We start from the raw sequence: 12,343 nt of genomic DNA, 5'->3' as shown, positions 1-12,343 counted from the left end.
GATAATATCTGAGCAGCAAATCAGCATATTCGAATGATTTCAGAAGGATCATGTGACACTGAAGACTGGAGTAATGATGCTGAAAATTCAGCTTTGATTACAGGAATAAATTTCATTTTGAAATATAATCACAGTTATTTTAAACAGTAATAATATTTCACAATATTATACTTTTTTTTATCAAATAGATGAGTGTAAGAGACTTCTTTCAAAAACAAAAAAAAATCTTAATTATTCTAAACTTTTGACCGGTAGATTAAAGGATAACAAACAAACCAGCCTCACTAAAGATGGAGGGATGATGGTGTAAGCTCGCGCTCGATCGGCCCAAAGTCCGGCATCCGACCAGCGCGGAAGGTCTTTACGTGTTACTGTCTTTTTCTCGAGGCAAAGTATTTTTGATTAAATGCAATACAAAATAGAATATGTATCCTCTCGTTATTTCATCTGACTCCATAAATGAAAAAGTTTTAATGATATCTGTGCATCATTAAATGTGAGCAAATGTTTGACTATTCATTTTAACTCTTTAATGAAAATAAGTCAGTTAGAATAATCAAATGTAACAATTTATTATGTCAGGTAAATATATCATGCCAATTACATAATCAATTCAAAGATAATCGATACAAAACATCAAATGCTCTGGAATAAAGAGAAGAGATGCAAACCCGACATTAAGATACATGATGCAGAGTAAGTTTACTTTACTCTTAAGCAAGAGTCGCTCTTAGCGTCATGGGCCAACTTGAGTTACAAAAAGGCCCCGAGCCCTTTGCTGCATTCCATTATATAGACAGAACCTCTTTCACATGGAAACATGTGCTAACAATGGAAATTTGCATTCAGAGGTTACACCTTTTGGGGGTATGAGACCATTTGCCAGGAGACCACCTTCCTTTGTATGCCAGCTATCTCTAAACTCTTAAAAACCTTATTACCTTTTGTACCTTATGACACTTGTACCAGTCGCACTGAGACATTTCAAATGATACCAAACATGTGTAATACTGTATGATAATTATTCACATTAAACCATATGGATTTTTGGGTGATTTACATGTGATCTTCGCATGGGGGAGAGGGAATGGAGGATGAGGGATAGAAATGTAGATTAGGATGACTCGGATGTGAGTCTTTCGTCTCGATAGTGCACAAGGGGGAGTTCAGATGTTAATTTCCAGCAAGCTCCTTTGTCTTATCGAGGTCCTGGAGGGCCACTGTCCTGCACAGTTTAGCTCCAACCCTGATCAAACACACCTGAGCAAGCTAATCAATGTCTTCAGGATCGCTAGAAACTCACAGCTAGGTGTGTTTGATCAGGGTTGGAGCTAAACTGTGCAGGACAGTGGCCCTCCAGGGCCGAGTTTGAGAAACCCTGGTTTATTGGCTTTTACATTTGCGTGGTAAGGGTAAAGACAGCTCAATCAGTCTGGGGGAGGCGGTGGCGGCCCGGGCGGCAGGACTGACCCGGTAGGGGTCGTACCCCTCAAACAGGGCCTGGCGTGTCTTGGGTCGAGCCAGCGTCTGCAGACTCTCACTGGCTACAGCCTTCAGGACACGATCTGGAATCGGCCCAGACACCGGCCTGGCGAGAGCGTGCTGTGCGTGAACCTGTTTAGGAGCTGAGAGTGGAAAACATGAGAGATGAACAGAAAATTACTATTCAAAGCTCTCCAAACGTGGTGATATGGACTCACAGGCCAGCTGCAGTATTCGTGAGGAGGGTGGGGTGGGGATGCCAAACGCGTGGGTGCTTGAATCCACACTGGGTGCCTCAGTCAACACCATCTTCGCTGGCTTTGGTTGAGCTAAATGGCATATCCTAGGACTCGGCTTAGCCGTTTTAACCGCAACACTCAGCTGTAAAGGCACAATAACCAGATCTGCCACGTGTCATGCAATAAACCGTAAACACATTCTGCAGAATGTGCTTGAGGGCTTGTGTTTCAACACTTTAAAACTGTAACACAGAGCAACACACTTAGTAACTGAAAGAAACAAGGAGAGCACTGACAAACGTTAGAAGATCTGACCACTACTGGTGGTCTAATTTCTGGAGTTTAAAGGGTTAGTTAACCCAAAAATGAAAATTGTCCCATAATTTACTCACCCTTAAGCCATCCTATTTTTATATGACTTTAAAAAAACACAATTGGAGTTATACTGAAAAATATCCTGGCTAGTCCAAGCTTTATAATGGGAGTGAGTAGCCTGAGATTTTGAATCCCAAAAAAAGTGCATCCATCCATCATAAAAGTAATCCATACGGCTCCAGAGGGTTAATAAAGGCCTTCTGAAGCGAAGCGATGTGTTTTTGTAAGAAAAATATTTTTTTAAATATAGGATTAATACCTGATATTTTTTAACCTTACTCCGATTGTGTTTGGCTGAAAAAGGAAAGTCACATACACCTTGGATGGCTTGATGGTGACTAAATTGTGGGATAATTTTCCTTTTTGGGATTAACCCATTAAAGAGGACCTATTATGCTTTTTTTAGTGTGTAATGTTGCTATTTGAGCATGAAAAATGTCTGCAAAGTTACAAAGCAGAAAGTCCCTCCAGCGGGAGTTATTCTCTATATCAGCGTCACTGTTTCTGAACTCCCTGAAACGCCTCCATTGTAGTCTTGAGGAACGAACACGTCACAATATTCCTCATTTAAATAATTCCCACCAAAGGCATACACACACAATTCTAGTAGACCCCAAAAACAAAATCAAACTAACATTACAAGTCTCTTCTGCTCACTAATGCTGCATTTATTTAATCAAAAACAAACACATTAAATATTGTAAAATATTATTACATTTTAAAAAACAGTTAAAATTGTAACTTGATCAAAGCTGAATTTTCAGCATCATTACTCACATGATTACTTCAGCGTCACATGATCCTTCAGAAATCATTCTAATATGCTGATTTGCTGCTCAAGAAACATTTTCTGAGTATTATGTTAAAAACAGTTGTGCTGCTCAACATTTTTGTGGAAACCGTGATGGAAAACTTTTGTGAAAAAAAACAAACTACTTTAAAGAATGCATTAAACTGATGAAATGTGACAGTAAAAACACAGTTTTTGTTAAAAAAAAAAAAAAACTCGAAGACTTGGGCGATCACTAAAAGTATGTACTTCCCGTGTGGTGAAGTGCTTTAATTTATACATTCATAGCTCAGATTGCCATCCAGCTACATTTACTAAATCACTTCAGTCCAGGAAATGGCTTGATGAACGTAGGATTTTTTCCTGTGTCGTCAATATATTTCATACTGAAACAGGAAGGTGGGGTGGCAGACACTGAAGGGGTTGTCCCAATTTTAAAATAGCAAACTCACGCATGAACCAAAATGTGCCTATAAAGCAAACACACCAGCACACTTTCAAAGTATACTAGAAACGGTATAATATAATACAGTATGAGTTTGGGAAAATGCTTCTATTTTGAATTACTTGTAATTTCATTTCATTTTTTTAAGTAATTGATAAATAATATTTAAATAATACTTTCCCCATTACATTTACAATTCACCATAGATCTCCAAATTATAAAACAAATGTTTTATTGTATTATTATTATTGTAACATCTTTCAAAATATCATTTATTCCTCAGTCTTCAGTGTCACATGATCCTTATCCAACATGATCTGCTGCTCAAGAAATATTTATTATCAATGTTGATAATATGCTTTTTTTATATAAATGTTTTGTAACATTATACATGTCTTTCTTGTCATTTTAATGCATCCTTGCTGAATAAAAGTGTTAAAGTCCAACTGAAATCAAAATTGCCCCTATTTACTTTGTTAGTGCATATTACTAGTCTTGTGGTGAAAAATTAATCCGTGCAAGTTAATACACAGAAAAAAATAGTTTGCCGTCGTAATCTTTAATCAAAGTCTGAAAAGTTACTTCCAGTCTGGAATGGCTGATGATGTAGGTTTGACGGCTTGGGTTGGGAAACGCTTAACCACTCCCCTCAAACCGTTAGTCTGCATGAGCAGAGATGGAGAGGAGGAGCGCTAGAGTAAAACCCTGCCCTCTGTTCAATATTCCGTTTCACTGGGAAATACGTCACAACACTGGAGACTTCCGGTTCACGCAGACTTTAATTTCTTAAAAACACTTTACTATAAGGTTTCATTTGTTAACATTGGTTACTTAGTTGAATTAACAATAAAAAAACACTTATTAATCTTAGTTAGTTAATTTCAACATTTACATTACTAAAATCAAAAGTTGTACCTGTTAATATTTTAATGGACCTGAGCTAACATGAATGAACAGTAATATTTTGTATTAACTAACGTTAACAAAGATTCATATAAATACTGTAACAAATCTATTGCTCATTGTTGGTTAATATTAAGTAATGCATTTACTTGCATTAACTAATGGAACCATATTTAAAGTGATACCAAAAATCTTAGCTGGGGAGCACTTCGACTCGGCGCAGTAAAAAGTCACTCCTGAAAAATCCTCTCCCCCTCACTTCTGTCATTAGAACCAACGTGACTTTTTACTGCGCCGAGTCGAAGTGCTCCCGAGTCCCAAGTGCTATTTCGCCATACATTATAGTTATCCTTTTTACCCGCTTAGAAAAGCGCCACGTTTTATTTTGTGTCACCATACTTGGTCGTGTAACTACTCGTGTAACTGTATTTAAATAGGAAAAGCGTGGAGGTGTTTGGTCGCTTCTAGCTTCATCTCTGTGTGGATCCTAATGAATGAACTGGGCTAAGCTAAGTGCTATCAAAGTCTCGCCGCGCGCCAGAGCGATTGAGTGCACGCACTGAGACGAGAGAGGCATGTAGGTGGGCGAAGTACACAACTTCCTTACTTGAGTGAAAGTATAGATACTACTGGTCAAATATTACTCCGTTACAAGTAAAAGTTGCAAAGACCTATTTTTACTTAAGTAAAAGTACAGAAGTACTCGTTTTTAAAAGTACTTAAGTATCAAAAGTAAAAAGTAAATGTCAATGCATTGTTTTATTATTGTTGCATTGTTGTGTGTAATACTTACAGTACCTTATGCCTCTGAATCTATGCCTGCACTTATATCAATATCACATTTAATTCTAGAACACAGTTCAGTAGTGGGATTGAATATGAGATTGAATAAGTGCACTCAATAACATCCACAATGGTTTCGGACACCCAAATGGCTGTTCCCTCAAATATTGCCCTATTTAAAGTTTTTTGGCTTTTAGTATGAATATGTTAGCCTTACTGTTATCTATAAGCTAGTGTGCTCCAAAAAAGTGACAAAATTCGCATTTAGAAAACCAAACCCAACGTTGAAAATGAAAATCAGGTTTATGTCAAAATCCAATGTCAGATTGACGGTGATCTCCAACATTGGACAGACGTTGTATTGTGGTTGAAAATGAAAATCGGGTTGACGTCAACCCGACTTTTATTTTCAACCAATATCCAACGTCCAGATGCAGGGTTCTGACGTCAACCCGACTTTCATTTTCAACCAAAATGCAATCCCTGCGACCAAAATCATGCATTGACAGATGTTACTTTCTACTCAAGGACCTTGACAGAATTGTAGTGGAGTAAAAAGTATGATATTTGTCTGATTATAAGTAATGATACCCGAGTATTATTTTTTCCAGAAAAAATAATACTCAAGTAAAGTACAGATACTCAAAAAGTGTACTTAAGTACAGTACTCAAGTAAATGTACTTTGTTACTGTCCACCTCTGTGTATCAACTCGTCTTATAGTTAAGGGAATAACATAGTTTAATATGAAAAAAATGGTGGAGTATCCATTTAAAGAACAGAGAAACCAATATAGTCCAATATTAAATTCTCTAAAAAATATTTTGGGATTATAGTGTGGGTTGTGGTCATATTTAGTCATGGTAAAAAGCGTTCAAGGTTTTCCTCCAGAGAGGTGAGAAACACTCATTTGTAACCACTCAAAGTGTTTGGGTGAAGTATTGATGCTGATAAAGGTTACAAACCAGTTATTGAGGGGGAAAAACACTTTTTTTATACATCTTGATACTACTATGCCATTTTAAAATAACTAATATGCTTTAGTTTACATTACAGACATGATGGAATCTAATGCATATTAGATATGAAAGTCATTCTCCTTTGAACAACTCAGAACGTCAGTGGAGAAAGGCATATAGTTCGTCATAACATCATAATATACATCATATCAAGTTCAAGTTCCGTTTATTTATAGAGCACATTTACTACCGGCTGTCAACCGACCAAAGTGCTGTACAATAATTACAATCAAATACACAACGAAACAATCAATGATCACTTGTAATCAGTAAATACAAAAATCCAATTACATATTAAAAGCTGAATCAAACAGATGAGTTTTCAGAGCAGATTTAAACTCAGATAAAGTGGAAGCCATTTTAATTTGGATTGGGAGTTTGTTCCACAACGTGGGGCCAGCCACTTCAAACGCTCTATTACCCCTGTTTTTCAAGCGGGTTCTGGGAATCTGAAGGAGGAATTTGTTTTCCGATCTAAGCCCTCGCTTAGGGGTATATAGGTGAAGTAGGTCTGACAGGTATAATGGTGCAAGATTATTTAGTGATTTGTAGACCAATAATAGAATTTTATATTCAATTCTATGCTGAACCGGTAACCAATGTAGGGATCTCAGAAGGGGTGTAACATGCTCAAACTTTTTACATCCCTTCAGGAATCTCGCTGCTGCGTTTTGAACGACTTGTAGGCGTGAAAATTCACCCGAAATATCACCCGCTATATTGCTAAATGTACCTGATTTTTCATATCAACAGAAAATATACTGTGAGAACCTGGCTTCTCTTGAGACCCCACTGCTTCACAGCAGATAATGATATGCTAAAGCCCGCCGGTTCGTTGACCTGATTGGTTACAAGGTCCAGACGTCAGAAACACCAGCGATTCCAAACCGCGTTTTTGAGACTGTCTTTTTTAGCGCAATTTTCCTACGGACAAAATTGCGATTGTTAACTCATGATTTCTGTTCTGTCTGTGCGCACCAATCTTGCACTTCTATCTCCTCCTCAACCAGACCACCTAGAGACTTCGGGTTTTCGGCATTATGTTAAGGAAGGTCTAATCTCGGGAACGCACAAAAAAAAAAAAAAAAAAAAAAAAAAAAAAAAAACATAAAAAGATTTACTATCTCTTAGTGTTGTGATCCCATGACGTCAGAAAATTGCGCTAAAACACTCACTGAGTTTTTATTACTTGTTTCACTGCAGTTTTAAGGAGAAAATACTCAGCAGTGGTGCTGACTTATGAATTTGCACATGGTTTGTCTTAAAGCATATAAAAAATAGACATCTAAACAACATTAAAAACTTGATTTTCACTTTAACTAAAGCATTATTATTATGAATCCTTGCAGAACGGCTTCAGCTCAGTGACATTTGTAGGATTTCTCACGCATGAAGATTGCATGCTTGAAACCTTGCAAACAAAAGAAACATGCACCAAACATAGTGTACGTTTTACCACCAGACTCTAAATACTAAACACAAACCAAAGGATAATCTGACAAAAATAAAATGTTAAAATGTGCACAAGCTCAGGCATTAAAGTAGGGTAGGCAATTTCGGAGAGGCTAGTGATAGCAAGCTAGTTTTGAAAGCATGAGATCCCACTCTCCCTCCAGAGAGCCTCCAAAGCCACGACTCCTTCAAAACAAATGAACGCCGATGAACTGTGATGTCAGAGACAGCAGGTGCATGGAGGAATGGAAATACATAGGTTATGTTGACAGGCAGGTAGGATATCGTATCATTGCGTTCGCACCAAATACAATGATTGGACGAAAGATTTTCGGTCCTGAGACTTCCACAGAAGATATACAGTACAATTCTTTTTTATATTTATACCACTTCTATGAATGATTGCTATCAGGATGTGAAGAAAGTTTCAACCAGTTTAATACAAGTTTAATCTATTTAATATCTTTAGCATTTGTTTTTGCCTGTTTGTTTGTTTTGTATTATGTATATGTGTATTTGGACCCTCTTGAAAATGAGATGTTGCATCTCAAGGGGCTATCCATTAATAAATTGAAATTGAAATCTTGTCTAAAAGTTTAATAAACTATTCCATTTCAAAAACATATATTTTAAGGAGCGCAGGCCTAATCTGAAATTGTAAGATGAAGTGTTTTTACTCACAGGAGCCAGAAGGGGGCGATCAGGCTGCCATCCATCAACAGGCACACGAGGTGAAGCCAGTGAACACACTCTTTGAGAAGGACATGCTTTTAGCGCTGCCGCACTAACCATCCACTCCGGTGACCTTCTGTGAGGACAGACATGTGTGCTATGTTAAGGAAAGCATACTATCATAATACTATTTCTGCTGTAGGCTACTCTGTGCAGAGTGTGCAAAAATAAAAGGTCAAGTAGCACTCAACTGGAACTTCCATTTCATGTGAAAACGTCTGTTGCTGCATTATGTTTTCTGTTTCACATTCATTTTTCTATCACTATATCATTATATCACATTTAGATTTAGCACTGCCATGAATCGTGATCATGATCTTCTAGCTTCTTTTCTTCAAATCAATTAGATGATACCCGAGAGAGCTGGATTCATATTTGCTTATTAACTAATTACAGATGCGCTCATCAGTTGAGAACGCAGCCAATACAAGCCCTGTGATGAGCTTTGAGACTGAGTTTAGCGTTTGAATGGAACCAAGAGGACAGAGAGCGGGAGAGCAGTTATTGCATGAAGACGTCAGTTGGTGTTCTGTCTGCGTTATTAAACTGTAAACGGAAACTGAAATTATGAGATAAGCATCCTGGGATATTTTGGAAGTGAAATTACTGTTTGTGTCCTTTAACGATGATAAAATGGAATGAACATGAGCTTAACTCTCATAGGTTGCATATACACATGAATGAAGGCGGAGGTGTGTAATGCATGTGAAACAGTTTAGGTGGCTATAAGAACTCCATATACACACATTCAATAATAAAAAAAACTGTTATTAATATTAATACATGCATATATTCCTATAACATTACATTTGTTAGTATATTGTGTAACAGGAGAATCTTATTGGATTTAATATTGAATTGAATTACATTATATTGAAATGGCTTGTTATGCACATGGAGTTAAAATGCATTTATACAGCCCTGTGTGGTGACTATTTCTTTAAGAACTGTAGCTTTACATTAAGAAGTTTTAATGGAAATAACATTAGTCACCTGCTCTCCTTAAAGAAACGGCTTGATTGTTTGCTCTGGGCGAGCTTCTCCAAGCGAGGAGTCAGTTCTGTGGAGACAATCTCAATTAACTTTTTAAATGAACATCTTTACTGAAAATATTTTCAATATACACAACAGTACAGATTGTAAACTTTCACACTCTAAAAAAAAAAAAAAAGTCCTATACCTTAACTTTTTAAGTAAAGCAGAAGAGGTGCCAGATTTGCAACCTCGCGTTCATTAAAATCATGTTAACATTTTCATAATGCTTCTAAGCGTTCGGTAAATGAAGTGATTCTCATACCAAAGGCAGTTGTGGAGATGTTCTTTGACCTGGTAGGTAGTTCATCAAGCCAGTATACTGAGCGCCTGTTTTGATATTAAAAGAACACAATTAATTATTGCAGAAAAACACAAAGATAAATGGGTTATTGAACACATTTAGCTGCTGTATTTCATCATATACTCTTAAGAATCAAGGCATTTGGCTCCATGAAGAACCTTTAACATCCATGGAACCTTTCTAATGCACAAAAGTTTCTTTATAGTGGAAAAAGGTTCATTAGATTACTAAAATGTTCTTCACACTAAGAAAAAGTGGTTATTTTATGAACGGTTCACTGAAAGGTTCTTTGAGGAACCAAAAATGGTTCTTCTATGGCATCACTATGAAACCTTTATATTTAAAGATGTACATTTCCAAAACTATTGTTGGGGTCAATGTCACTGCAGTGTTATTACAGGAATGCGGCAGAGACAAGTTAATGTGAAAGCATGAATAATTCACGAAGTTATGTGCTGCAGTTTGAATGAGTCAAAGAGCCCCCTTGTGGGCAAACACGCCAGTTCATTTAAAAACTAGGTCAACAAGCACAGACAGAGGTTTTGACCATGTGAGAGAATGGCAGTCTTTATTTTCCTGGGACACAGCAATTCAGTTTTGTCCTCTGTAGAGGATGTTGCCAAATATTGAAGTCCTTGTATGTCTTGTATATCTATATTTTCGAATGACATTCAAAGCAGAGTAAGATGTTCTTTACATATTCTGAATTATTACTCATTATTTATCTATATATAAATATATGGTAACTATTAACTATGACTTTTGCCTCAGTAAAATCCTAATTACTGCTTATTAATAGTTAGTAAGGTAGTTAAAGTTTAGGTATTGAGAGGATTAAGGGATGTAGAATATGGTCATGCAGAATAATATGTGCTTTATAAGTACTGATAAACAGCCAATATGCATGCTAATAGCAATGGACCTTAAACTAAAGTGTTAGCAAAACATTTTTTTCTCTGGCCCGTCTTTGACTAGCTTTTCTTTGATTTGAGTTAATCTTGAAATCCAACTCTTCATCCTGTAGACTTGACCCCGCATCTACTTCTCTCCTGAAATTCTGCCACTCTGTCATCTTTGCACCTGTTTCTTACTTCATTGATACATCTCTTACCTTTGCTTCATTTCGAAACTGCCACAGTTTCCCCAGTTCTCAAGAAACCCAACCTCAACCCCTCAGTTCTATCTAATTATCGTCCTCCTATTTCAAATCTACCATTAATTGCCAAATTACTGGAAAGAACGGTTGCTTCCCAGCTTCAGTCTTTTCTAGTTGAAAATAATCTCTTAGATCGCTTTCAATCTGGTGTTTGCCCATTTCATTGAAACTGCCCTTGTAAATGTAGTAAATTACCCACTACTTTCTGGGGACTCTGGCTCTCTCTCTCTCTCTCTCTCTCTCTCTCTCTCTCTCTCTCTCTCTCTCTCTCTCTCTCTCTCTCTCTCTCTCTCTCTCTCTCTCTCTCTACTTCTACTACTCAACCTCTGCATTTGATACTATCTGCCATGATTTACTTATTTCTCGCCTCTCAGATGTGGGTGTTGCTCTTTCTTGGTTTTCTTCCTATCTCTCTGATAGACAATTTTACATTTCAGTGCAGGATTTTAGATCTCAGACTATCCCTCTGAAGCGAGGTGCCCCCCAGGGAACCATTCTAGGGCCATTACTATTCATCATTTACATACTACCTCATACGCATGGTTTTATCATTAGCTGATGACATCCAGATATACACAATGTGCAAGCCTGCTTTATCTGAGAATGGCTCAACTCCAACTCTCTGAAACTAAATATGGACAAGCCTGATATCATTATTACTGGAACCCCAGCACTTACAAGCAAAATTCCTACTGACTTTGCCTGTGAGATTGCAAGTAATGTAACTAAACCATACAGTACTGTAAAAAAAAATCTGTTATTTTTGATTCCTCTCTCACATTTGAGGCACATATGAACTATCACCAAATCTGCTTTCTTCAACTTAAGTCACATTGCCCATTATTGCTAATAATGTATAGGCCATAGCCTATAGGCTACTATACATAATGTATGTACTAATATATCAAAACACTTATTTTGCCTATATTCACACAAATTGAGTAAGAAAATTGTAAACATTTATTTGTCAAGTAAATTATGTCATGACTTGGCACCGGGATGTTGTATATAAACACACGGCCATATATAGGACAAACCCCGCTGTCGATGTATATAAAGGGATGTGCTGTACCTGTCTGGGAATCTGAGCAGGTTTGGTTTGGGCAGCGCGAGGCGGTCTGTGCGCGTGGCCATGCTGAAGCGCGTTCCTGCTCACTAAACACAACAGCTTACAGTAGTTATAGCCGAACTCTGGAACTTGTGCTTTAACCTGTATAAACACATGAAAACATTCCAAATATATCTGCATACACATGTAGGCTAATCGAAGAAAAATAAAGTGAATGTTGGTATATGCATAACAATTCGTATGTAAAAAAATAAAAAATAAAAAAACAAAGCGAAAGAAGCCTAACCCACAACTTCAGACAATACCGTTAAATACCGTTTAAAGGTGGTTTTATTAGATGAACAGAAACTTCCACACCTCACTCACCGATCCAAGCGTCAGTGGCGCGTTACGTGACACCATAGCGACCGGTGACGCGAAGACGCTCTATCTACCCGGATCTTCATTTAAATGCAAAAGAAAAAATCTTCAAATTTGTACATATGGAGAGGTTTAAAGTCATTTTCTGTAGGAGTCAGATGTTATTACAAGGCTATTAGGAAGGACATTTCAAATCCCTCACG

The 12,343-nt window shown here is 37.2% G+C and overlaps 2 protein-coding genes across 2 annotated transcripts in view; one reads left to right on the top strand and one right to left on the bottom strand.

Annotated features, from left to right (window-relative positions):
* Positions 1-724: 724 nt before the first annotated feature.
* spmap2 (sperm microtubule associated protein 2) lies at positions 725-11,917 on the bottom strand. Its single transcript, XM_079876850.1, has 6 exons — positions 11,784-11,917; positions 9,517-9,581; positions 9,213-9,279; positions 8,169-8,295; positions 1,701-1,863; positions 725-1,625 (listed from the first exon to the last, which is right to left on the bottom strand). Exons 1-6 carry the CDS (start codon positions 11,843-11,845, stop codon positions 1,384-1,386), a joined length of 726 nt encoding a protein of 241 aa, XP_079732976.1. The 5' UTR covers positions 11,846-11,917; the 3' UTR covers positions 725-1,383.
* The window catches only part of LOC307161903 (uncharacterized protein), a 150,839-nt gene continuing 145,018 nt past the window's right edge, over positions 6,523-12,343 (top strand). The window contains exon 1 of the mRNA XM_079876856.1: positions 6,523-6,526. The gene's annotated coding sequence lies outside the window, so the exon portion shown is untranslated. The remainder of the gene's footprint in view (positions 6,527-12,343) is intronic.

This window comes from Squalius cephalus, assembly GCF_949319135.1.
Source record: "Squalius cephalus genome assembly, chromosome: 7".
NCBI classification, from domain to species: domain Eukaryota; kingdom Metazoa; phylum Chordata; class Actinopteri; order Cypriniformes; family Leuciscidae; genus Squalius; species Squalius cephalus.
This window is presented reverse-complemented; position numbering and strand designations above follow the sequence as displayed.

Bases quoted from the DNA above. Each gene is read 5' to 3' on its own strand.
- spmap2 (XM_079876850.1), bottom strand. From the start codon at position 11,845: ATGGCCACGCGCACAGACCGCCTCGCGCTGCCCAAACCAAACCTGCTC. The intron at 9,280-9,516 runs GTATGAGAATCA...TTGTCTCCACAG, and splicing joins CATCTCCACAACTGCCTTTG to AACTGACTCCTCGCTTGGAG. The intron at 1,864-8,168 runs GTGAGTAAAAAC...GTGCCTTTACAG, and splicing joins ATCGCCCCCTTCTGGCTCCT to CTGAGTGTTGCGGTTAAAAC.